The sequence below is a fragment of the Pseudopodoces humilis genome, chromosome 5 (assembly GCF_049639895.1).
Source record: "Pseudopodoces humilis isolate 2021_Gansu_Grassland_sample_001 chromosome 5, ASM4963989v1, whole genome shotgun sequence".
In the NCBI taxonomy this organism is placed as follows: domain Eukaryota; kingdom Metazoa; phylum Chordata; class Aves; order Passeriformes; family Paridae; genus Pseudopodoces; species Pseudopodoces humilis.
In genome coordinates this window covers 40,415,555-40,441,506 of record NC_142204.1, presented here as the reverse complement: position 1 = coordinate 40,441,506, position 25,952 = coordinate 40,415,555, and the positions used below count along the sequence as shown (strand labels likewise).

General features: G+C 38.1%; 1 protein-coding gene across 14 annotated transcripts in view; it reads left to right on the top strand.

Moving 5' to 3' along the window:
• MSRB3 (methionine sulfoxide reductase B3) overlaps window positions 1-25,952 on the top strand; it is a 205,654-nt gene that overhangs the window by 29,710 nt on the left and 149,992 nt on the right. For all 14 annotated transcript variants that reach the window (XR_015772589.1, XR_015772588.1, XM_088055782.1 and 11 more), the window contains 3 exons: window positions 3,003-3,111; window positions 4,935-5,012; window positions 15,206-15,234. Coding sequence is in view for 12 of the 14 variants with exons in the window: in XM_088055782.1 (XP_087911908.1) it covers window positions 3,003-3,111; window positions 4,935-5,012; window positions 15,206-15,234 (216 nt within the window). In the remaining 2 variants the exon portion in view is untranslated. The remainder of the gene's footprint in view (window positions 1-3,002; window positions 3,112-4,934; window positions 5,013-15,205; window positions 15,235-25,952) is intronic.

The following is a 25,952-nucleotide window of genomic DNA, read 5'->3' as shown; positions in this document are numbered from 1 at the left end:
ACTAGTGGCAGTTTTTCTCATATTGGGCATTTCTCTGTATAGCTTTATGTTGTCCCCTCCCAAGATACAAACAGTTGGCTTGAATGTGACAGTCATCTCATGTCAGAAAGGAACAGTTGCAAAATCAGAAGCAGACACTTTTGCTGAAAATTGTGCACTCTTGCATATAATTTTTTTTCCTAACTGAAAGAATGTATTCCTAGAATCTTATACAGTAGTTTCTAGGATTCATTGCATTTTTATAGAAGCTTGTAGGCTGTCTCTGTTTCAGATGACATACTCTTATATCCTCTGCAGTCAGGGATGAGTCTTGCTTTGCCTCCTTGCCTCTATGGCAATAGTGAAATAGCATGATCCATTTACTGAGCTATTTTTTTGTTGCCAGCAGTTAAATAATAAGTACAATTAATTGAATAGGGCCATTCTTGAATGCTAAGGGCTGGACCAAGAGATTTCCTTTATAATTTGTAGTGCAACTTTTTGTTGATCAATACTCAAATTACAAACTTGAAAAACCTTTACTGGGGTCAGTTGCATTTTACCCCAGTGTAGTTTGGCAAAATTCCCCAGCAGACATAAATAATTGTTTGTATTATAAAACATAACGTTAGTTATTAAAACAAGGCATGCAAAGATATTTTTGACATGCTTCCTACTTCTGATCATTTTTATGGATCATGTGGCATCTAGAAATTTTCTTGTGCATATAGTCAACCCATAGATTGGAGAACATTAAATTTGTAAAAAGGTGAAAAATTATTTAAGGAAAGTAAAGGGGGCATACTGACCATTTTTTAAAATACTCAGTATTTTCTCTGTTTTCAAAGTGAAGTTATGCTTAGTTTGCCCTTTTTTGCAGCAGTTAAGTAGCAAATTGAATTTTTTTTTTTTAAATTATGGGTAGATATTTTAAAAAGTGAAAAGATGTTGGTTTGTAAGATTCTTTGTTGCTCTCTAGACTACTTTTTAAAACTGAAATTATAAAGACTGCCTCTCAAATAGTTTCTTTCTGAGCTGCATAATGCAAGATAACAATAGCTATTTATATAATGCATATGTTTCCTTTCCCTGTTAGCTATACTTTGAAAGACTTATTAGTCCTAGAGTCCTGCACATTTGGAGAATAAAAACCTCCAAAGTTTGACATCTTTAAATAAGCAACCAAATGTTATAAAGAACAAACCTCACTTACAGTTAGGAAACAATATTTACATTTAAGGTTGAAAAGCCAGGATGTAGGAAAATTTTGCTAATTTGGAAGGTGACCTTTAAGTGCACCAAAACTAAATAATTTGTAAGCTATGGCACAGGGCACATTCCTGCAAAATTTGTGTGAATACTGCTTTAGTGGTTCTTGAAATACAAACAAAGAGACCTGGAATGAAATCTTTATCCCTCTCCCAAATAAGATTGAAGCTAACAAAGGCATACAGCAGTGCTCTTTCAAAGCTTGCCATTAAAACGAAGGCTGTGCAGCACAGCTAATGAGATGGGTCAGAGTGGAAAACAATCTGTTTTTAAGAATGTTTAGATCAAAAGTAATTTCTAATCTATGAAATAAAGTCGCTTTTCAATACTTTTCTTTCACTAGTAAAGCTTTTTATGTTTGCACTATTTACTTCAATCAGATGTTTTCAATTTTACTTTTTTCTTCCTGAAAATACTTCCTAGGGTTAGTCAGTAGTGACCAACAGCATTATTCTTTTTCTCTCTCCCCTATTCACCCACCCCCACACATTAAAAAATTGAGAAAAGAAGAGGGGGAGGAAGAAAGAAACATCTTTTCTTAAATGATTTGCAAGCATCTGTGCTCTAAGCTACTTTTTATGAACGCTTCTTAGTAATGACTCAAGGTAAAAAAGCAGAAAAGCATCCAATGTTAGGAAATTGCAATCCAATACCATGTAATTTAAACCTGCCATTGCCTCTCCTGTACTAAATGACATACAGATGGGTAGCTCTGTTGCCTCTACTTTGGGAACACAATTGGTCTTTTTATGAGTGTATATACATTACTAGCAAAAAATGTTTTTGTTGCAAATGTTTATTTCTTATTGTACCATATTTTAATTGCTGTCATAATTAGAGTGCTTTTTCCCTCCTGTATTTTCTCAGCCAATTTTTGCCAATGGTTATCAAAGTTACCTGAATATTTTGCAATTTATGTTACTACTTTGGGAATTTTCATTCCCAAAAGTAAACTTATTGTTCTTTTTTGCTTTCCCAGTGTGAATTTTTGCACTGTACAAATGTTGATTTTTTTATTCAGTAATCCTTATGTACTCCTTGGATTTTCTGTGTGAATTAAGCAAAGTGCTACGAATAGATTTTCAGAGGAGGGTAATTTCAACAGCAACCCTCCTTTGTAACAAATTTTACAAATTTATTGTTGAACCTTGTACAGCTTTGTGCATGAAGAAGTTACTTACTCTTTAGGACTCCTATTCTACTGCTTCAAGAGTGAAAAAATAAAAAGGCTACTGTTATAAAGGATGAGGATGCAACTGGAAGTTAAATAAACCTTACTGTAATTCTGAAGGTTAGAATTGTTTTTCAGCTACTTTAAAGGGTACTGAAATTGCCACATGTTGTGGCTAAACATCATATGCCCATTACCGTAAGTCTCCAATATAGATGTCTTGTAAAGAATGTTTCAGCTGTAGTTGGGATTTTTGCAGATTTTTTTTAATGTTTGAAAAATGGTACTTTCTTGTGAATGATTGTGTGCGCAACAGTTTAGTGTATAACACACCAAAGGGCTTTGGCTGTAGCACATTGTCACTGCTCCAGTGGAATCACCTGGCTCTCTATAAAAATTCTTTTCTATACTTATGTTTGAAGAAATAATCAGCTGCAGTTCAGCTGAGCCATTCTTTGTGCATTAGGGACCAGTCTGGTCATTGACAAGCAAATGCAGAAGCTATACTGTGGCTGTCTGCCAAAGCAATTATTCAGGATTTAAGCTAAAAAGGCTCCTTCTCCCATATCCTCTCCTTTTGCAGGGTCATGTAGGGATAAAAAGGACTGTAAGGTGGTCTTTTCCCAGGAGGAGCTGAGGAAGCGGCTGACACCCCTGCAGTACCATGTCACTCAGGAGAAGGGGACTGAAAGGTAAGGCAGGATTAAGCAAAGTCAGATCTAAAAACACAGGCATCTTTCTTTTCCACCCCTCCTCTTACTGCTGTTTCCTCACCTTCCTCTACCAAGTTTTGTTAGTAGTTTTTTTTTCTTCCAGGATTTCTGCACTTGTTTACTAACCCCTACAAATTAACACTACTGCAAAGACAAGCATCTGCAACAGGGGGGCCAGGGCCAAGGGTCTTGTGTGACTTTTTCTTTTAATGAACACTGCATGTCTTATAAAGTCACCAGGCTCATATTTAGAGTCTGTTTTTAGTTTACTACAAAACGTGTGGAAGTAATAGTGGTTTAGGTACACTTTTTTTGGAAGACATCGCAGTAAGCAGAACCATGAGGGAAATGGCCCCGTGCCAGGAGGCTGGAGTTTTGAAGGTGGCCATTGTAAGTATAGACGTTTTGGCTGCAGAAAGAAGGTAGCATAATTTAGTTCTTTTCCACCCCACTCCAATTTCTTTTTGAAGCACATGTGGAGAAGGTATTTATTGGCTCATTTGTGGTTGGAATGTGAAAAATTTTCAATAACTGCCCTCACATGGCTTTAGTCGCTGGAACCCAGCCTCAGGTCCTGGAGGGAAGAAAAAAAAGACTGGCTTCCAAGATTGTTCTTAGTGAATAAAGTCTCTCTCTCTCTCAGCTGATTCCAGCCAAAGGTAATTTGCCAAGGCCCAGCCATTTTTTGTTGTCTAATTTATACCAGTGATCTTGGCATAAGGCTGTGGCTTTACCTCTGCTCTAAATGTACTAATGATGTAACTGCTTGTTTTCATTCATGAGCTGAAAGAGCTCCCTGCTGCACGTGCGGTCCTGGTTAATAGGCAGACCTCTTCCTGACAGTGGCGAATTTGGAGGCTGAATGTGCCAGAGAGGCTGGTGGGGACAGTCCCCCTCTCCGCCCCAGCTCTCTCCGTCCTGCTGCAGCCCTGGCGGGCCACAGGGACGGTGGCCTTTGCTGGGAGGCCCGTCTTGCCTTCCCCCCAGCCCTCCACGCTCTTGTGTACCGGACCAACAACGTGATTTAATGCACACAAACAATCGGAGATTAGGTCATTCTTAAAAATCCTGTTTATAAAAAAAAATTGGACCTCATAAAAAGGGTGAAAGGATAATAAAAACAAGCTGCTGAGCACATAGGCTTTTTGTTGGGCTAGCGCAGCTGATTCGTATTAGGTGAATGACCTCCTAGCCTTTTAGATTGTTAACTTAGAAAAATATTCCCTTAAAGCTGGAATATTGCTTTTCAACTGAAAATATAAGGCGCACACAGCTTGAAATCCTGGACCAATTATTTAATTTTCAGCTACAATGTCTCTGCCGCCTGGGCAGCCAGTGTTGGCCTGACCCAGCGCCACGGCTCTGCAGCACCCGGGCGGCCTCACACCTTGCTCCAGTGCAGCCACTGAGCCCTACACCCAGCCCAGACATGGACACAGTGAGGTGCAGAAGCTTTGGCTACATGCCAAACAATCTGTGTTTACAAAAACTTGACATTTCACTTGCTAGATAGGGGAAGACTCCTGTTTTACCCCTTTTTGTTTTTGTTGTTGCTTCAGCCTTTGGATTATGGGAAAATTTGCTTCCTTTTGCATGATACGTAACATCCGAGGCACGCTAATGAGGACATTCTCCTTTTCCTGTGCCTGCATTATTTGCTACCTTTAATAAAAAACAACTGACAACTTAGAAATTGTGGGGTTCTTCTATAACATCTTTCTAAAGACTCAGCTACTTTAATAATTAAAAAAAGCCCAAATTCCTTTCTTTAATTTTAAAATGTAGTGTTGTTGTTTTCCCAGTGCCTTTGAGGGGGAATACACACACCATAAAGCTCAAGGAATATACAAATGTGTTGTTTGTGGAACTCCTTTATTCAAGTGAGTATGCTAAATATAGTTCTGAGATTTCTGTCTCTTAGGTTATGTGTAATCTTGTATATATTTCATACATAATTGTACAAAGTCATTCCATAAAATTACAGAAGGGTGAAGTCATTCAACCTTTTTAAGGAATACAAGAGAAGCAATGTAAATAATGCTGTAGTAAAATTTGTCTTATAGTAAAGATAAAAATTAGGATAAATAAGATAGGAAGATAACATTCAGGTAAAAGAGGAAATATGACAAGAAAAAAAATTAATAATTTAATTTTTTTTTGTATACGTAGCTATGACAAATAATTGTAAGAGTCTTTCACTGTGTCAACAGTTCCTGAGTTTTGACTGTTGTACTTACTTACAGGTAGCCTTAAGAGATGGTGGCAATGTTGAATTTTACACACAGATGATGGAGAAGAAAGTAGATGCTTTTTTTTAGAATTCAAGCAGTTAAGAAAACAAAACCAAGGAAAATGGCATTACTTACTGAATTTATGTTTATCCCAATTAGCACACATGGAGAGCTGGTTTAAAAATACCCTTTAGAAGTACTGTGGGAGGAAATATGGCCCTAAATTTGATGCTAGAAGCAGTGCTGATTGAATTTCCTTGATCACTGCATTGTTCTGCACAGATTCTGTTGTTTATGTGCTTTTTCTTGTTTCTGGTGTCTTGTGTTCATTCTGATGAAGAATTTAATCTTTTATATTTTTTTTCCCCATCAGTTCACCCTAGCTCAGTCCCTCTAACTTGAAGAGGTACCTTTACAAGAGCATGCGTCAGAATGGTCAGGATACTGCTAATAGTATAGAACATTGTGCCAGTAATAGGTTAAAGGAAAATACAATTGATGTAGCTCTGAAATCACCAGATGTGGTAGTGATAGTTGTCCTCAAGAGACTGTCTGTAAAATGAGAGAAGCACTTCATCTCTGTAATGTTTAATTCCTCTGTTAGAAGGATTACCTGCAGAAGCTGGTAATAATGTGACTCTTTTGGGTTGAAAATCTGACAGTTACAGACCCAGCCAAGACAATAGTTTCATGTGATGTGTTACTATGGTCCTTGGCTTGAGGGTGCAAAGTGGGGATCCAAAGTCTCTATAACCTGTTTTTTTACTCTGCCACTTAGACATTCCACTGCTTACTATAGCTAAATCTTCTGTGGAGAGATCCTGGCTCTGTTGAAGCAAATTCATATTTAGCAAATTAATACAATGGAGTCAGGATTGCACCTTCTACATTTAAGACTTCTACATTTTATCATCTGATGGAGAATCTAATTCAGCCAGTTGTTCTGAAGTGGCTGGCAACAGTGGGAAAAAATGCAGAAGCCAGTAGGAGTCCATCTTCTTTTGTTTATTGACCTCAAAATATCAGCATATGACGTCTTCCTCAACCAGGGAAGATAGATTTCTGAATCTTGGCTACTGATTCAGCCCAGACAGCTAAAAAAAGTGAGAAGGAAACATATATAAGAGACTGTAAAATGTATGCGTTCTACTGCATTTTCCCCACAGAGTGTAAATCACTGAACTGTTTCCTTAGGAGTAAGAGGGGAGTACGATACAAAGAAAGTCTATTGCCCCATTTAAAATGCACGTAATTTTTGTAGTGGCATGGGATTTTTTGGTGGGGTTTTTTTTTTGCAATTTCCAAATAGTCATCTGAAACTTGCATTTACATTTGTTTCTCATTGATGTCCATTAATTTTTTGGTCCTTATGTCGCAGTAATCTGTAAATATATATATTTGGACTATGGACCTGTCAGTTTAACTAGGAAAGAGACTGGAGCTTCAGCAGTAATATTAACAAACTTCAACTTTTAACATTTGTGATTTACGTTGTTTCATTACCATGTGACACACGAGGTCAGGGAACACATGAATTTTACGCTCCAGATGAAAGACCTGTTTTTTGGTAAGTCTTTAAAATAGAACTGTGTCTCTATAACATGGAAGATAAAAGAAACAATTAGGAATGTCTTCATCTACCTACTTGTCCTAGTGTTATGAGAAACCTCAAGCTTTATGGAGGACACGCTTTAACTTTTTCCACAATCAAAGGTGCCTCACATATAAAATGCATAATCATGCTATTGAATCTTATTATTCCATCTCTGAACTTTCACGCCAGGCAGTCTCCTACATCCCAGTACAGCTGCCTAAAAAAAGCAATAAATGAAAGAGCCAATAAACTAACCTCAAGAAGCTCCTTTTCTGCAAGCCAGTCCTTATGCAGTTTTGTGTTACACTTACTTCAATCTAGCTGTAGATTAATGCTAAAAGAAGGAACCCTGCTGCCCCCACCTTTCTCTAGGGTGTTTTTTCACAGCTAACTCTTCACTGGACCTCACCTGGTATGGCTGGAGCATGTCTCAATGCAGAACTTGGATCTGACAGAAAACTAATAAGCCAAAGAAAAAGTCCTTATACTTATCAGCTGTACCCACTTGTGTTAATTTTTTATCAGCCATGTTTATCATGGCTAGACAGTCTCCACAGCAAGGTTGTGTTTTTCTGTATCAGTTCACAAAGAGCCACCTATGCCACCCAAATCCTCAGTGTTTTCTAAGGGCCAACTGTTATTTGCAAGGTTGTGCCTACTCTAATTTTTCAAGGCATTTTCTTATACATTATGCAAAAATACCATTCTGCACACGGCCATGGAAACAGAAGGTTAAAATGGACCTAAGTGAAATCCACAACTCGTGCTACTGCCATAGGAGAGAATCTGTTCCATATTTAATAAACCATGGTCGTGTCCTTTACCATATGCAGGACTGTGACAAAGATGTAGTATAGGTGGGAACTGGGAAGCCTGGGAGAATTATTTCCTTTTAAAAAGAAATATTGTTTTGTCAGTTTCCAGTTTTTAGGACCAAAGACTAAATTAACAAGTCTTCATAAAACACCCACTGCTGCCTTTATTGCTTCCTGGAAGGAATTCTTGGTAATGGCGTTGGCTCTTCTGAACATGTACTAGCAGACATAGGAACAGGCTTATCCATGTTGTGTTTTCATTTGACTTTTGCCGAGCTATGTCAGGTCTTCTCAACATCTCTCAGACATCCAATCAAGAGAAAATGAAAGAGTGGCTGGGTAATGTTTATTGTACCATTAACATAGTACCACTCTTGCCTTCACAAGACAAGGAAGGATTTCAGTCATCAGGCTAGATCTCTACAAGGAATTTCCTTGCACCAGTGCTACATGCTTAATGAATGGTCTTTAAGTTTTCTTACTGATTTTTATATTCTTTGAGGAAGGCATATGAAAAATCAGCACTGGTTATCTGTTCAGGAGAGCCCATATAACATCAATAACCTGGTTTCTCTAGTAAGATCCAAGAGAACTACTTTGAGCAACTTCATCTGTCTTCACTGTCTCTTAGTTTCCTTAAAAGACTGTCAAACCCAGCAGCTTCTACTTAATAACATTTGTTTGAAGTAAGTTGGTTCACCCCAGTGTAGGAATCAACAAATTGTGTAGGTTGGAAAAGACTATTAAAATCATTTGGTCCAACTGTTAACCCAGCACTGCAAAGCCCACCGCTAAACCATGTCTCCAGGTGCCACATCTACAGATCTTTTAAATACCTTCTGGCATGGTGACCCAAACACTTTCTTGGGCAGTCTGTTCCAGTGCTTGACAATGCTTTCCATGTCAAGAAGAAATTTTACTAATGTCCAATCTAAACCTCCTCTGGTACAACTTGAATCCATTTCCTCTCATTCTGTTGCTTGTTGCTTAAGAGAAGAGCTCAACACCCACCTGGCTACATCCTTCTTTCAGGTAGTTGTAGAGAGTGATAGGGTGTTCCCTGAGCATCCTTTTTGTGCTCCAGATCCTTCACCACCATCCTTATCCTTCTCTGGACACACTTCAGCACTTCCATGTCCTTCTTGTGAGAGGCCCAAAACTGAACAGGAGATGCAGCCTCACCAGTGCTGAGTACAGGAAATTATCCTTGTATAGATTCTGATTCTGCCATCCTTGTATAGATACTGATTGTAGTATGAATTTCATTACTGTTTTCAGTGAAAAAGTATAATGTATTCTTTGTAAACTTTTAAGTCAGATATATTTTTTCCCTTGTTTGAAATTTATACTGCTTTGTATTGACCTTTCATCAGTCACACTCCTTGGAAGAAGTAATTTTCAGTTGGTTTTAACCTACTTTATGCTTTACTATTTGTACGTTACGTACCTCAAGTAAAAATCAGGTAGAGTGGATTGCTATGGACTATGACTGCAGAAGGTATATATTTCTGTATTTATCTGCTTATAGCTCTCACATTAAAGACATTCTATCTCTCTAGGCAGAACTTACAGAGACTACTCTTCACCATCACTGGAGATATTTAAAAGACATGTAGATGTGGCACTTAGAAACACAGTTTAGTGATGGACTTGGCAGTGCTTGATTAATGGTTGGACTCAATGATCGTAAAGGTATTGCCCAACCTAAATAATTCTCTGATGTTAAAATGCTCATTTTAAATTTGGCTTTTCATCAATATGCAGAATAGAAATTATCTCATCATCTGTCAATAGTGATTTTTTTTTAATTTAACCAGGCTTATTAAGGAACTAGTATAGCATAATGCTGACTCCATGTCAATCCTTTAATAATAATAAAACTGTATCATTTAATCTATTTGCCAATTTCAGCCAAGTTTTTCAGGGAAGTAGTTATTAAACCTCAAAGATATTAAGTCCTTAAGGCAATAAGAAAATCAAGAGAGAGAACATTATCAAGCTGTCTTTGATGGAAGACTTGAACAAGAGTTCAACTATATTACCAGATTATAGCAGATAATATTATTGTAAATAATATATATATTATTGTATTATAACAGAGAATCAACATGAGGGTTGAAGAGAGACAGACATTAGGGATGTCCAGCTCTGCAAAATGTCAGTGAGTAGTTTTGCTGCCTGAGACACCACAGGATCTGTCCCCTGGCCACAATGCAGCAGCAAGCCAGCTTTGCTCTTTCTGCTTGGTTCTTAAAGCTTGGGGACTTCTCAAATACCCTGATGGTGCTGGTCTTATAAATTCCTAAGTAGTTACATCAAGTCTTAATTTTTACATTGGAATACTGCTGCATTTTTCTTTCTGGAAGTTTGACTTTCAGAACCTCATGAGTATTACCAGTGACTGCTTTCCAGGTAATGGTTTGCATTTTCAGAAGGGCTATGTCTATACTTAAAAATAAAAGTCTCTTCTTTGGCCCTAAAGGCAAATGAGAAGACATGGCTTTGTGTTTTTAGCATCAATTACTCTACTCTGAAACAGAGTGGCCTGGTTCATTCTGCTTTTAGGGAATGGTCTCTGGCCTGAGCCTCCCCTGTGATTTACCTAGGTCCTCTCTAGGGTTCTCATCAGCATGATAAGGACCAATGCTGTGTCCAGGGTTACATTCACAACTGAGAATTACTGTGCTGGACTTCTTTAGCTTGCTAGCAATGCTGTAGCAGGAACACTGATACTGCAGCTAGGTATTTTCTGTACCACTGGGAGGCAAACACAAAAGAGAGAGGATTAATTGTTGTCCTGGGGTGACTTTATGATACTGGTATCCCCAATCGTCTGGTTTATGTTATATATTAAGTTCTGCACCTTTAAGACTGGCTTTGAGAGCAAGAGAGGGGGAAGAAGAAGCGTGCAGTTTGTGTTAAGGAAAAACATCACTCCCACACATCCCGCTCCTGGACTGTGGTGTCTGCAGCACGGACAGACAGCGGGACAGAGCTTCTCTCTGGCTTTTAGTTCGTTTTAGCTAGCTGAGGCAGAGGAGTTCCCTGGACCTTTGTTTGTTTTTTTCCCAATTTTCTTGGATCTGTGCAAGCCTGCTCTGGACTGAACACCCAGCCAAACCCCGGGAGCTCACGCCTGTGGCCCACCGGGGCCTGGGCCTCGGCACTTTCCAGCGCCGGAGGGACTGATAAGAACCTGAGCGAGCCGAGCTACACCACATGAAAAGGACTTTTCTTCCTAGACTTGCCATCCCATCGAGCAGCAAGAGGTTTTATTATTTAATATTACTCAATTTCTGTTAAATAAACAGCTTTTTCCACTTCTCTCTAAGGAATTTTTTTTTTCTTTTCCCGGACCAGTTAGTGGGGAGGGGCATTTCCCTGGGGAAATCCCCATTTGGAGTTTTCCTTCCTAATTTGCCCTAAACTAAGACAATTGTATTCTGCTCAGTCACCTGGACCAGAACATGGTTTGGCTTGAATTGCATCAGGAGCTTGCTAGACCATCATCTCTTCAGCAAACTACCCATGCCAATATGGAACAAAATTCTTTGAAAAGGAAGATATACCAAAGATGCATCATCTTTATGAGTGTAACAGATCTTTATCAAAGTCCTTTTCAGAGAAGTAGTATATTGAATGTCTGCCCCTACCAATGTTCTGTTTAGCACTATTGAAGCACAGTCTTGCGAAGGAACAGCCTGGTATAAACTGCTAATGTAAAGGTCTGATAAAGCCAAGAAGAAGAAATTACTTCTTCCATGTTAAAATACGAGGATCAGAACTGCAGAGTAATTTCTGAGAGAGCTGTGGGGCTTCCAAAGGCTGTTCCCCATGTTCCCTCAACAAAACCTACACAAACCTGTTAAATACTTCATCATAAAAGGTAAAAGGAAAGGCAGTTGCAACACAACAGCAGAGGTTCTGCAGTAAGTTCTCTTTCCTCTGTCTTTTGACAAAAACCTGCTTCCCTGGCAAGCAGCAGATCTATGTTAACTTCAGCTGTAGTGTGTCTGTTGACACTGTAATATGTGGCACTGAACAACTGCAGTTTAGTCATACTTAGGAAGGCAGTAGTTTAAAATTCAGACTACATGACAATTATCATTACTCCATTTCTCTCTCTTTCTTAGTACTTGGCAGTCTGAAGAGCTGGTATATGATGTCTTTTAAAAGAAACAGGTTGAAACCCTGCACCTCTTTGCAGTACAGAAAAAATGACCATCATATATTCTATTGTTTGTGTTTGACTTAATTATTCCTGGGATCTTTACAAGTATTGCCACAGCTTGTGCTTAGCTAAATCTTTCCAGTAGCTCACTATTTCCTTGTATATGGTGTGTTGCCAGCTGAGCCTACTTGACAATTGTATTGTCATGTGTTGTGTGTATTTGAGCCATATCAAAGTTGGAAATGAAAAGCACTTTATAAATACCCTCTTGTTCCCTTTAAGCATATAGACTCCTTTCTGAAGATACTTACGAATGATTACCTGGCTTTCAAAATACTCCTATATAAGAGACAGAAGTAGAGAAAATATTCAGAAAGCTATGTTCTGTTAATTTGGGTGTGGGAGAGTGGCATGTGGTGTTCCACTCTTGTTCTGATAAATGATAAAAGACAATTTGTACAGTCAGGAACTGGCTCTGTAAGATGCATCTTGTCTGGTAGGATGCTTAGTATCAGAGTATGTACTGTGATAACAAACAATGTACTGAGGAGTTTTTTCCTTCTAGTTAACGTAGTTTTAAAATTATAAAGGAGTCAAAGTGAGTATTTTTGTGTGTAGCAGAACATCCCTTTGGAATGTACTTTCAGTATTTAATTTTATCCTATATAATGACCATATTTTAGTTGAGCATTTTTAACAACCAAGTGCAATTAGTTTTTGACACATTTGCCTAACATTCTCTTGAGTACCAAATATAAATCCTGGAAGAAGAAGAAAATGCTGCTTCCATTAAAATTGCTGTAAGCTTTGTCATTCCTTCAAGTAGCCAAGGTGACTCTGTTCTAGCAGAGTGCTTCTCTCACATATGCCACTTGTTGCTTATTTACAGTGCCAAAGATGCTTCATTATTTTCCTCCACTTTTTCTGTGCCTTACTAAGATCTCTAACAGTTTCTGTAATACTGTGTCCTAAATTTTACATCATTTTCCCAAGGGGAAAGGGTGACCATAACATAGGTGACCCGCCTGCTCTTGATGGCTCCTAGTACTACCTCCCATGTTGTGTTTTCTTTCATAGCTATTGTGCTGTTGCCAAAGTTTGATTCATTTATCACTCCCATATCAGTTTTCTGATGTGTTGTCCAGTAATTTATGACTGTTTGGAGCTTTGGTACTCATTACAGTGCCCAGTGACCCTTGTAACCCTCCTCCCCATGTGTGCTCTGCCACCTTGGCCCCTGGACCAGTTTGCTGAAGTCACAAGTTGCAGTGCATGTGTCTGTAACAAGCCATCCAGTCTGAGAAGCAAGAGTTCTTTTTGACCAACTGATAGGGAGTATCCAGAATTGAGGCAACAAGAAGTTGATCGTGCAGATAAACAGATGCTGAGAGTAAGATTTTTATATTGTGTCTATGTGAGGTGTTGCTGATACAGTGATGAGAGAGAAAATAGCTTAGACAGGTATACAGCAGCTTGAGGGGAATATTGTAAATAAAACAGTGACTAAGTGGCTTTAATTGTAACTCAGTGGAATTTTCCCCCAGGGTACCACGTTTCACAGGGTGGGGACCTCATCCTGCTGTTGCAAATATCAATTGAGTTATACTGCTAAATTAAGCATGGGCTGGTGTCCTGGGCAGATAAGTCACTAGTGCTGATACTTGTGAAGGCATGTCAGCAACATGCTTTCTTTGTTCAGTGCTTTTGGTGGTACTTTAAAAATATTAATTATGAAGATGTGTCTTTTCCCTTCTACCTTTTCATCTCCTGAGAGTTATATTTAAGACAAAATATTGTGAGCACTGGAGGAAGGTGCAGAATGAGCAGGATGGGAGAAGAGAGTTGTTTCCTTTCTGATTGCTTTAATAATGTGAACCTGTTAATTTTTTAAATTATGATTGATTTTATCTTTATTTGCTGTAGCATAGATATTTGGTAAACAATTACAATGTGGGTTATATAAAAATGCAGAGTGCATGTAAAAGACTTCTACATGTAAGGGCATGTACAAGCTTATAAAATAAAAGTTGAAAATAAACCTACAATTAGTTTTTGAGCTTCAGTAATTTGTTTCTGAAAAAAGGAGGACTGTAACTTCCTAAAATACATCCTTTCCTTGATGTGATGTAAAAGGATCCAACATTCTACTTCCTCCTTAGAATTTCTGGGGAAATGCATTTTGCTGCCAACGTAACATGCTTTAACAGGTCTCCTGCTGGTCAGACCTTGTGTCCTGCTGTGACAGCCATGACCATATGTACAACTGATTGTTAGTGGGCGATATAAATCTGATTGGAACATGCCTGTTAATTGGTTTGAGAGCTCAATATAGACAATACTGTCTTGTAGCAGATTGTGTAGATAGCCCTAGTCATAGGGTTAATTCTGCTTGACAGCATATCAGCAGCATCTTGAGTAATTACCCAACTTAAGTTTTCCCACAGTTGAATTGAGACCTTCAAAGGCTTCTACATTTACAAGTAGTATTAACCGATATCTGAAACATGATGTTCCCACAAGTGCTAATTTTTTCTTCCTTTTATTAAATATACAGGTTATAGGGTTCATTTGCTAAGTGCTAAGCCCTTAGAAGAAAACACTACTTGTTAGTGCTGAAAAATTGGCAGTGCACGACCAAAGCTAATGGTGCATAATCCACACATCATTGTCTTTTTGCAAAGACTTTAAAACAAGTTAAAATTTAGGTCTGGCTCCCTTCCTCTCTCCCACCCTCCACTTTCCTCTTTTAAGAAAATCAAACCACTTACTCCTGTGCAGAGTGAGTAAACTGAAGACACACACAAACAAAAACCTCCTAGGATGTTGCACAATTAAGTACAGATCATTGGATACAATACATATGACATCAATGAAACGGTATCTGCTTCAAAAATAGATTGGAAACATTCATGAATGAATTAAATCCTCTTAGTGACTTTTCAAAAATGAAAATGTCATACAAATAAGTGTATGCTATGATTCACAGTATATAATTTAATCCTGGTTTAAATTTATATTTTATTTTCTTAATTTTGTCATTTATCTTTTAAAATATCTTCTTTATAACTCTACAGCATAGAAAACAGTAAAATATTAAAGATAATGGTTATTATTTGGGTTCAAATGCCTTTGAATGCATTAAATGTACAGAGTTAGACAGTCTGGTTAAAGATGGTATTTGCAGGAGGGATCAGTCTGACAAATGGCTTTTATGGCATAAAGCAGTTCTTGTAACTTACGATCTTTTTATTTTCTTTTTCAGGTCAGAAACAAAGTTTGACTCCAATTCAGGTATGTTTACATTTACAGTGTTTTACTGAATATACACTATTCAGGTTAATCTCAAAAGAGTAGTCTATCAGTTCAAGTTCAGTTTAGTTTTAAACAAACTGGGGTAGGTCAGCCTTAAAAAGGGTCTTCATTTCTCACCCTCTGAAAACAGCATTGTTACTGTGAAACATTTGCTTTCATTCCTTTCATTAGTTCCGGTCTCTTTACATTTTCCCAAAAGATGATTGGGAAGATGTATCTTGAAACAGGCTTAATTGACCCAGGAAAATGATAATACAAATAAATGATAATGCAGACTAAAGCAAAGGGAGGATTGAAGTTTGAAAATGATCACTGTAGATCACAATAGAGGAGAATGTTTTTCTTCCTGGTGGACAAAAACATTTCATGGGAATTTGAAGTCAGTGCAGCCTATCTGTCAGGAAACAGATGATTTGTCATCAAATTTTCATGTCAGATGCAGGTGCACAATGCATCCCAGACCAGTCTGTAAAGCTCAGGTGAGGAGGATTACCAAAAGGTAGTCTCTCACAAGATGTCTTTTTAAAGAATTGTAATGTGTTGGAGGGATTGGGAAGGAAGTGAAGGTCAGTCTAACAGGTTAATGTGTATCTAACAAGACAAAAAAAACAGGACAGCAAACAGGGGAGCAGTAGGAGGAAAAAACAGATATCCTAACACCAGACTGTTACTTACTCAGTTAACTATTCCTAAGTGTTCATTAAATAATAATAAATTATTTTTATATATGTGTCCTGAAGCTAGGCAAAATGTACATTGCCTGAAAAGGTAATTCAAAATACATTTTTTGTTAAGATGAAAAAGATTGTTTAAAACAGGAAACCTGATATTATTATGGCAATTTTGGTTTTAGGCCAATGTTATCTTCTATATAGTTTGCTTAATGCAGTGATTATAATTGCTTATAATGTTAGGAATTTTACAATATATATTAATCAGGTGTTTATGGAATAGCACCTTTCCTTTTATCCCAGTTACAGCATGATTTGAGTTTGAAATATGAGGCATTACGCTGCTTTTTCTTTCCGTATTAGATTTTATCTTTGGAACTATATGGGAGTGAAATCTACAGCAGGAAGCATTTAAACAGCATTTATACATCTTGTATAGTTGTGTCATCTTGCTTCTATTATGATTTTAGTCTGTGAGTTTGAAGTTACTTGCTTTAAATATTTCTTGAATTAAACTCTATGCTAAGATTGATTTTTTGATCTTGACAAAACAGAGGGATTGCATGAGGGATAGCTTGACACATTTTCTGCCATTACCTCCTTTATTTTAGTGCAGTCACCAAAACTCGGGTGTGGAGCAGAATGATGCATCTACTTTTCTGTTGAAGGGAAAATTCTTTCTGCAGAGCTTCAGTTTGCTTGGTGGCTTTAGCTACAAGTAGTTTTCTGACTTTCTTTTGAAGCAGTTCTCCTGCTAGGTATGCCATTCTGCCTGCCACTCCCTTGGCAGCAAAAGAAGGGGCATGGTTTTTCCTAAGGTAGCAGTAAAAATTTGGCACTATTGCTACTGTGGGCCTGCTCAGTACATGTCACCAGGCCTTTCTGCCCTGGTCTCCTGGTCCCATTTTAATCTTTGCCCCAAATGCTGTACTTGGGACCGAGAATTACTAAGGTTTAATGCCTTGGTCTCATCCATGCTGTGTCTTTCAGAACAGGTTTCGGCTAACAACCAATGTTAAAACCAAGCAACACCAAGGCTGAAAACCCCCTTATCATTGTGAGAGGAACAGCTGCCTCCTCCTTATAAGGAGAGCACTCATTTCTTCCATCAAGAAGCTGTTCATGACAATCAGATGGCACAGAGTCTCTTAAGTTTCTCTTTTGTTCCCAATATGTAAGAGCAGAGAAGTGAAGATACTGGCAACATCAACTCAACATCTACCACCCAAATAAAATACCACTGGTATTGTTTCCCTACCAAAGAATTTGCTATAACTTTCCCAAACCAGACAATAATCCCAGACCTCCTGCTGAGTGAATGCATCCTGTTCACTCAATGTGCATTGGCAATGGCATCCCTGTAAAAAAAACCCTTCTTTGTTTGTGTGGGTGCAGTGCCCTATGTAGCACCATGTTCTGCATTACACAGACCTTTGAAAAGTGTCAATGCAGTGTTGGTTTAAAAAGGGCTGCTGGCATCTGAGTCTGTATTTATGCAACCTCAAGTTTCTTGGAGACTCCTAAAGGTATTTTCACATACCTCATTTCATTTTGAATTCCCTAGACTGTCATTCCTAAGTAAAGTAATGATTCCACAAACTGGAACAAACATGCTTTGTTCTCATTTATCTTACGTTACTCAAAACAGTTCAAGTGTTGCACATGAGAATGAGGTAATTTTATTATAGAGTACATGTTTTTTCCCAGGGAGCTGTTCCATAACTATTGCTTGCTCTAAATTAACCCCAGTGTTAATTCCAGTTAACTTGCAAGTCTAGATGTGTCCTTAATAAACATTTATCAATGCTTATTATACTTGTCTTTCCTAGAAATATTTGTGAAGCATTGAAGAATTAAAATAAGTCTTTCTGAAGCAAGAACAAAGTCAGAAATTCAGCCTTTAAAGTACCCAGTAGGCTCACTGCAAATGTAACCCTGGAAATGTTGTTCAACATTGAAATATTAGACAAACATTGTCAAGAGAAGATTAATTGGAACTTGAGCATTAACTTAAAAGAAGGCTGCAAAATTCCTACAGTGATGATCAGGATTTATCATACAAATAACTATAACATCTGTAGGGGACACACATTTTTCATATCATGACTAACAGTTCCATCTGAGAAACTTCTTTTTCTCTGCCGACTCTTTATAAGTCTATAGCTGGCAGAATTTCTGTCTGAGACCATGGGGTTAGCTTCACACTGTTAGAAGATCATTTAAATGAAACAATTTTGCTTTCCTGTCATAACATGATGAATTCTACTAGTACTTAAAATAGATTTTTTTCCAACAAAGTACTTGAAAGTAAAAAAGGTTGTAGGAAAAATACTTTTTTTCCTCGCAGTTTGTTAGAGAACAAAGTAAACTGCAGAAAACCACAGGTGAAACAATTTTGTTCTTATTGCCAATATTGTGTTAGTGTCTAAAATGCTTATTGCGTTCAAGTTAGAGTGTTCACAGTGAAATCACAGGCAAAAAAAAAAATCAGTTTTGTGCTGTGTTAGAAAGGAAGGACAAATTCATGGGCAATATGCAAGGACTCCAATGGAGTCTTTTTTGTGTATTGCAGCTTAGACCATGGAATGTAGGATTCAGGATACAGAAGAGACAGTCAGGGAAGCACCATGTTATAGAAACATCTGTGCACTGAAGAAAAAGAGTGCCCAAGGACACACAGTGCCTTCAGCTGTGTCCATCATCTGCTGTGCCAGCTTTACACTTCTCTCAAAAAAAGAGACGTAACTCCCAAACCTGTTCTTCTGTCCCTTGCTTCTACATATCAAATGAAATATAAAGATAATGTATGTGATTGTGTCAATACTTTGGAAACACTCCAATTAGTATGAGGAATTAAGCTATAATAGCTGCCCATGCACCTAGAGGCTGTCCTGAGGGACAGCTACACATGACCTTTCGTTGAATTCCTGCTGCCCCAGCAATCAAATACAAAGCAAGTCAAGGAGCCCCCAGCAGTTCCTGGAATTTCTTTTGCCTGCCTTGTCTGGATTCACAGTGTCAGCCAGTGACTCTGAAGGACATTTCTCCTCTCTGCACATTGCATTTTCCACCAGAATGAGTGTGTCCCCACATCTTCACCATTGCACAACATGCCGCCCCTATATCACCATCAAGGTTCCCATCCTTTCCTTTCTCACCTCTTGTGTTTACTGGTATCTTTCCTTTAATGTCGCCACTACAATGTACTAACTTGCAAGGCTACATGATTCAGCACAGGTGCTAGAGAACAGATGAACAGAATTACAAGGTTGGAGGTGATCAGATGTTTTCCTCTCACAAATTCCTCTTGGTTATACTTCCAGATGTTCTGCAATAGGCTTTCCAAACTCTCTGTATTGATGCCTTGAGAGGCTACCAAGAACAGAGGCTAGACAGAGTTAAAGGAATAAAGCAGGTGTTTACTTAAAAGGCCTTCAAAAGATATAACTTGGGCAGTACAAGAGCTCAGCCGAGCCTACACCCAAGATGCATGATGGATCACACGTTTTCACTTTTATAAGTATAGGTCCATTTACATACTGGGGCTAATTTTCCAATTACAGTTTGAAGTTATTAAGTCCCATCCTCCCAGATTGCTCTCCTCAATTCACTGTTGTTTATGCTTTTTGGGCCTGAAGCAGTAGCGGTGTCCTTGGTTTCTCAGGCTGGAAAAGGATTATTTTGCCTAACTAAACTGTGAAGAGAACTTGCTAACACTTTATATGAAGTTCAGTGTTATATACTAATGCAGTACAGAATCTGGAAAATATGAAAGCTAAAACTTAAGGCATCAGTATCTGGCCTGATTTTCCCTAGCTGTCATCAGTCCCATTGTATGAAAGTCATCAGCACAACTATTAAGAGCATAAGGAACCCTCTTCCCAAGTAAGAGAGAAACGAAAACCAAAAGGTATTTTGAAAGTGAGTAACTTTTACTGACCTTTGCTAGCAGGGAAGCACAAAAGAAATGTAATTTGCCTGAAACCTTAGGTAGACAAAGCAAAGGTACTTAGTAAAAACATCCATTGATCTAACCCATCAAAGATTTAAATACAGATTAATAAATAAGTTCCTACATTTTAATGATGTCAGCTTCTCCACCCAGGTTGTGTTAGAGCAGTTCTTAATTTCTTCTTAGGAAGGCTAAGTAGTTTCAGGAACAGGGAGAAGCGGTATTCTTAACAAAAACATGTTGGCAAGTTCAACAGTGAGCCTATAATCAGAGTACTTTATTTAAAAGATCTTGCAGAATCTGTAAGAGGGAAAAGTATCAAAATAAACTGAGATACTTAAGAACAGGGATGCTCCAGAGCTTTTTGGATGAGGTAAACGACCTCTTCAGATTCTCTTTCAACTTAGAGGAATTACTTTCTTCTCCCTGTCCACCACCAGCTTGGATGCTTGAAAAGGTGTATGAGCTGGCACAGAGAGATGGTGGGAGACAGTTACTGCAAAAACAACATAAACTCAGATTGCCTTGTTATTACTTGCCAGTGCTGTTTTGTTCTTGGCATTAACAACTCTTCATGCAGATTGTTGGGGATACAATGGGTGGGAAGTATGGCCTGATATATTTGTTCAGCAGCAAGATGAGCATTTAGTCTGATGCAAACTGAACCGTCTGGTCAGTGTTTCAGGGCCATACTGTGATGTGGCTTGGAGTATTAGATAGCTGGGACATCTCACTGGTACATCCCAGGGAACTATGTGCTGATGTGTGGTAACTGATTATCGCCTGCTCTTGTATCACTTGTAAAGCTTGGCATCATTACACTGGTGACTATCTGGAGGTGTTTGGCACTGCTGTGACCAGAACTGAGCTCAAAGGAAATCTAGAGCTGTGTAAATCCATTGGGACAGCCACCACACTGTCAGCCTCGTCAGCCTCTGGAAAAGAGGAGGGGGACAGACCATGGCATTCAGTGGGTGTCCCGCTGGAGCCCCCACACACTATGCTTCAGGTACTCTTTGGACTTCAACAGCTTATCTGTGGGGTAGGCTGCTGCCACACACCAGGCAGAGGACTATGGGGGTATCTTTTCCCTGTGTGCCTTGATGAATTTAACAGGACGGGATTGTTATGGTAAATGTGTCCCCTCTTGTTCTCCTTATTTTCTCACTACCATAAAGTGCATTTTCCTGTTTCAGTTTTAGGCAACATTTCATTAAGCACAGTATCTTTTGTGGCTGCATGCATGTTGTCCAAAATAGCACATCTTCTGTTTTGATTAGCATGGTTTATGGGGTTATGAATTTGAATAAGAGAGAGATGCAAGATATTTTTATTTATTCCCTCTGGATTTGTTAGAGGTAAAAAAGAACATCTTGTTTGTACAAGATGATGAGAATGATATACAGTACTACTTGAAACCAGAATAAATCTGTTATTTGAAAGAAAATGAGTCTGTACAAACTAGCTATGTGATAATTATTAAAGACAGAAGATTCAATAAAGATTAAATTATTTAATGTTTTTCTTTCATTGATGTAGTGCTGTAAATTTATGACCATTAAGAAACCATATGAAAGATCTGTTAGCTTTTGCTATTTCACATTTTAGTCTCTTATCAAAACTGATTTCAGGTTTTGTAGTACTAAAAGTAAAGGGAAAAATGCAAGCTGCTTTTAATCAAACTGTAATGTTCAGCAATCACCATCACAATCTTTAGTGTTGATCTGAGTATGAAGCAAAGAAAATTAACTTGTCTTTTATTGATTTAATTTAGTGACAACCACAGCCTTTAAGATGTAATGCTAGACAAGTTTGTGTCATGCCAATGCAACTGCCACTGTACATGTGAGCAGCCATCTGCTTAGAATTAAGTCCTAAGTCAAAACACCAATGAGGTCTAATGCTGCCAGTTTAAGTAAGACAAAATTTGCACTGTGTTTTATGTGAGTAAGGGCGTCACAATCAGGTGATGCCAGCCAGCAGTGAATTTGGTTACAAGGCCTGAAAGCAGCTGTGAAAGAACTGTAGCCCTGTCTGACTGATCAGGAGTCTTAGCAATCTTGCTTCCCACTGGGGGGTGAATTACTATTTATTGTTTTTTATATTGTTGCCTTCCCCACTTACTGTTCTCTACAAAGTGATCCCAACCTTTCCATCAGCCATGATCCAGGCATCTGAACGATCTTAGACTTTTTACTCCAATCCAAACACTGTGCCTATTGAGATCACAGAATCTTTATTCACAGTGTTTGACTTTTGTGAATAAAACCGAAGCACCTAATTTAACACTAATATTTTCTTTTCCATACTATCTGTTGGAATGGAGGTGCTTTCTTTATCTGCATAATATTCCTTTCAGGTTTTGTCAGTGTCTGGCTTTCACACAATCCCTGTGTGTCTGTGGAGAAAGTAGCATTTCATTTGGAGGGATATTTTACTCAAGCTATTGCTATGTTGGGGGAGTGGGATCATCTTAACTAACTGTGACTATCTACCTCAACCTCTGAGCTTCATCTTGAGTCAGTTGGAAGAGATTAACATCCTCAGATGAGTTCATCCCTTCTGCTGGAGAAGTCTGTTTCAGAGTACACTGAATCACCCTTTTGAGTGCCCATCAATTTTAGAGTTAGGAACATAACTTTGATGGTTAAAGTTGGAATAGATTATCACTGGAATGGATGTACCAAGAGCTGGGGATGAGTGGATGGGATCTCGAGTAATTTTGTATGGCTGATGCTGTGGAGGCTTAGTCAGACAAAAATCGTAAATTTAAGAGAAGAACTACACAACTGCACCCAAGTTCTTCTGCTGGGTGTCAATAAACCTATTGTACACAGAGCTTTTGTGGAGTTTATTCATGAGAAAGATGAGTTTTGCTGTGATTATTTTAGTTCTGTTTGTCTTCGTATGCATCTTCATTTCCCTATTTAAATCTTACCTTTCCTAAACAAACCCAAATCTGCTTGTGTGTCCCCAGTAATCATTACCCCAGAGAACTGCTGCATTTTTATCACTTTTTCTTGAATTATGAGTAAGAATTGTCAGATGTGGAAAAGCTGATAAAACATATTTTGCAAATTGATCATTCATCAGTGTTCATCTGTTCATAGGCAGGAAGAAAAATATGTAACTCAAAGAGATATGGCCTAAGGAAAATATGAGTGAATAAAAAATGTATCATGTTCAATCTAGCTTCAGTTAGGGCCCAAATATTAAACTTGTCTTTGGCATGTTTCAGAAAACAAGAGACATTTTTGAAAAGCTAAATAGGAGGAGATTTTGCTGATTTTAAGTCACTATTGAGAAACTTTTAGAAAGTCAAAGTCTTTTATTCTGTTAACTGCCCTAACCACACTAAGGAAGGCTGACATAATAAATGCAGATATGAAAACTGAAGGGTGTATTTTTGAAAAATTAAATTTAAAACTAGAAGCATTCTGGTTTTGCCTCTTACTTTTCACAGAGGTGGTCATGAGAACAGAATTCCTATGTTTATATTCTCATTTTAAAAGTGTTTACCTTAAGATTTATGGATTTTGGAAGTACTCATACACTCACTACCATACTATTATCTCCCCTCCAGTCAGTGATTTTTTTTTCTGTCACACACACTAGAAGGGATTTAAATGGAGTTGCAGGAATACTGAAGCAAACAGGAGTGGAATTTGAAATGTCAGTGCTCAGCACCGACAGAATATCTGGAAACCAATTAAGACATATTTAGATTGAAGAGTGACATAAAAATGTGCTTGTGAATAAAAAAATCTGCTGCATAGAGTACTGTGTTAAGAGCATCAGGGTTCTTGAAACAACTTTAAAATGCAAGAAAGAAAGATACAGTGTTTCACGGGAATGAAAGCACTCGCTGCTTTCAAGTATATTAAGAAAAACCAGATTGAAAGACTACTGTCAGAACTGTACTTCAGGTAATGATATATATAAAATCAAATATACAATCCAGATAGTATTAAGACTGTGGCAAACTGAATTTGCATTGGTCATCAACTTGTTAACTGGTGGAGAAGAGAATGACACGAGCTGTCTTTTTAAATCATTCTATTTTCTTTACTATCTGCATGTGTGACTCTTCCCTGGCCCCACAATGACAACATATCTCAGGCATACCTGTACCTGTATAGTTGTGGCAGTGTGGTTAAACAAGGCAATATTTTGCTGTTGAAGCTCAGCACAATGCTGAAATCTATGCCAGCAGCTGCTTTCACTCCTTTGATTCTAGGCATCACAGTATAGACCATACAAAAAGTAAGCCTTGCTCCTAAAAAAGCAAAGAAATATACATAGCAGAACTCTAATCTTAATTCCCTTGCTCTAGTCTCTGTGAAAGTTATTTAATGATACATGAATATAAGTTTTCATGTTCCACTTGCTTTCTCACATCAGGAAATCTCTTCCCAAAGGACATACTCCTGGCCAGGACATGTAACACACCAGTTAGACTGTCTGTTGGGACATGCCCCTTCCTGGGTTCCTGTTTCTAGGAGGAGGGAGAGGGTACCTGACCACCTCCCCACTTCCTGTGAAGACTATGGACAAGTCCAAGTTTGGGACCTATGTCATCACTTACATGGGTGCCTGTTGGCATGACACCCAGAGTGGCAAAGCAGCCTGACTGTATTTGGGTGGGAGTGGGACCTTCATCCAAATCCCCTTGGCCTTAAGATGATCAAGACAGGGATGGACCGTACAGAGACTCTGTCCATCCCTGCACCCTCTACCCTCCTTCCCACAGCAAAAAGGGTTATTGGAAAACTTCAGAAGCTCAAACTCATGAGATTTCTCCTGGCACTTTGCCTCCAGGAATGTTTCTACTTACCCACAAAATGACTGAGCTTTAATGAGTTTCTCTTAATTTGTACAAGCACTAATAATATATTTCTTTCGCTTCTCTGCCAATAGTTCCTGCATGTTTTTTTTTAGTTTTCATAAACTGTCTTGTCTAGTGCCAGGGTTAAATCTCACACAGATGGAGATGGACGGTAATACGAAAATGCCTTAGTAATCATAAGTGTTACAGCCTGAAGTTGTGCTTTAACATTTGGATGGGACTGTGTTACTTCAAATTTAATAACATAATAAAAAAAAAAAGCTCTGTTAAGGAAGCTGAAAGAATAAGGCAGAGTGTTCATTGAATTAATGAAGATTAATAGATGAAGGGCATGCAGTGTCATCTTCACTGCAATGTAAATAAGATTATCTAAGTTATGCAGACACTCTACCTTTAATTCAGGCTGTATTTACAGAAACTTACCACCCAAATCTCATTAGTTCAATGATATGGTTTATTTGTGTAGGTCTGTTTCAGAACTAATGAATGATGGGGAATTAGAGTTGCCGCAGTGGTATCAGGTATTTTAAAAAGATTCAAAGCAAGAGTGAAGAATGTCACCCTCACAGGAAACAAACTGATACCAACTGAAGCTTATGCAAATATTTAAATGATCTAATAAAGATCAGTGAAGAAAAAAATAAGAAAAATAGTTGCATGGGATGAACGCAGGAAAGTAGATCATTAAACACAGGGAGAATAGAAAGATATGCTAGAACAAAGCTACATATAAAATTAATGCTTGTCCTGCTCACCCAGTTTACATATTCAGATGGATGCAAAGTCCTTGCTATATATTCTTACTGTAGAAAGAGGTAAAATGTTCAAACAGAGGATGCTAAGGTTAGTCCCAGAGGGTGGGTTAGCCAGAACTAGAACTGTGAGATTTTTTGAGGACTAAACTTGTATATGTAAACAAGGTTGGGGGCTTCTGTATCCAGGCAAGTTTAAGCTGGCAAGCTGAAGGAAAAGATTTTGGTTTTTTTCTATGTATTGAACTGGGGCAGGGTATGTACGTATGTACCACTCAGATATTTAACATACATTGGTATTGGAAAGGAAACATTTGAAACAAAGACTTGCACTATATGCTTGCAAAATGAAGAGTGGAAAACAGTTGAGCGGTTTGATTTTTATGCAAATTCTCTTAACTTTTCCAGTTGAATTTTTTTGCAAAATTTAAGAATTTTTCAGAAAGTTTTTGAGACATTGGAGACTCTGGTTTAAG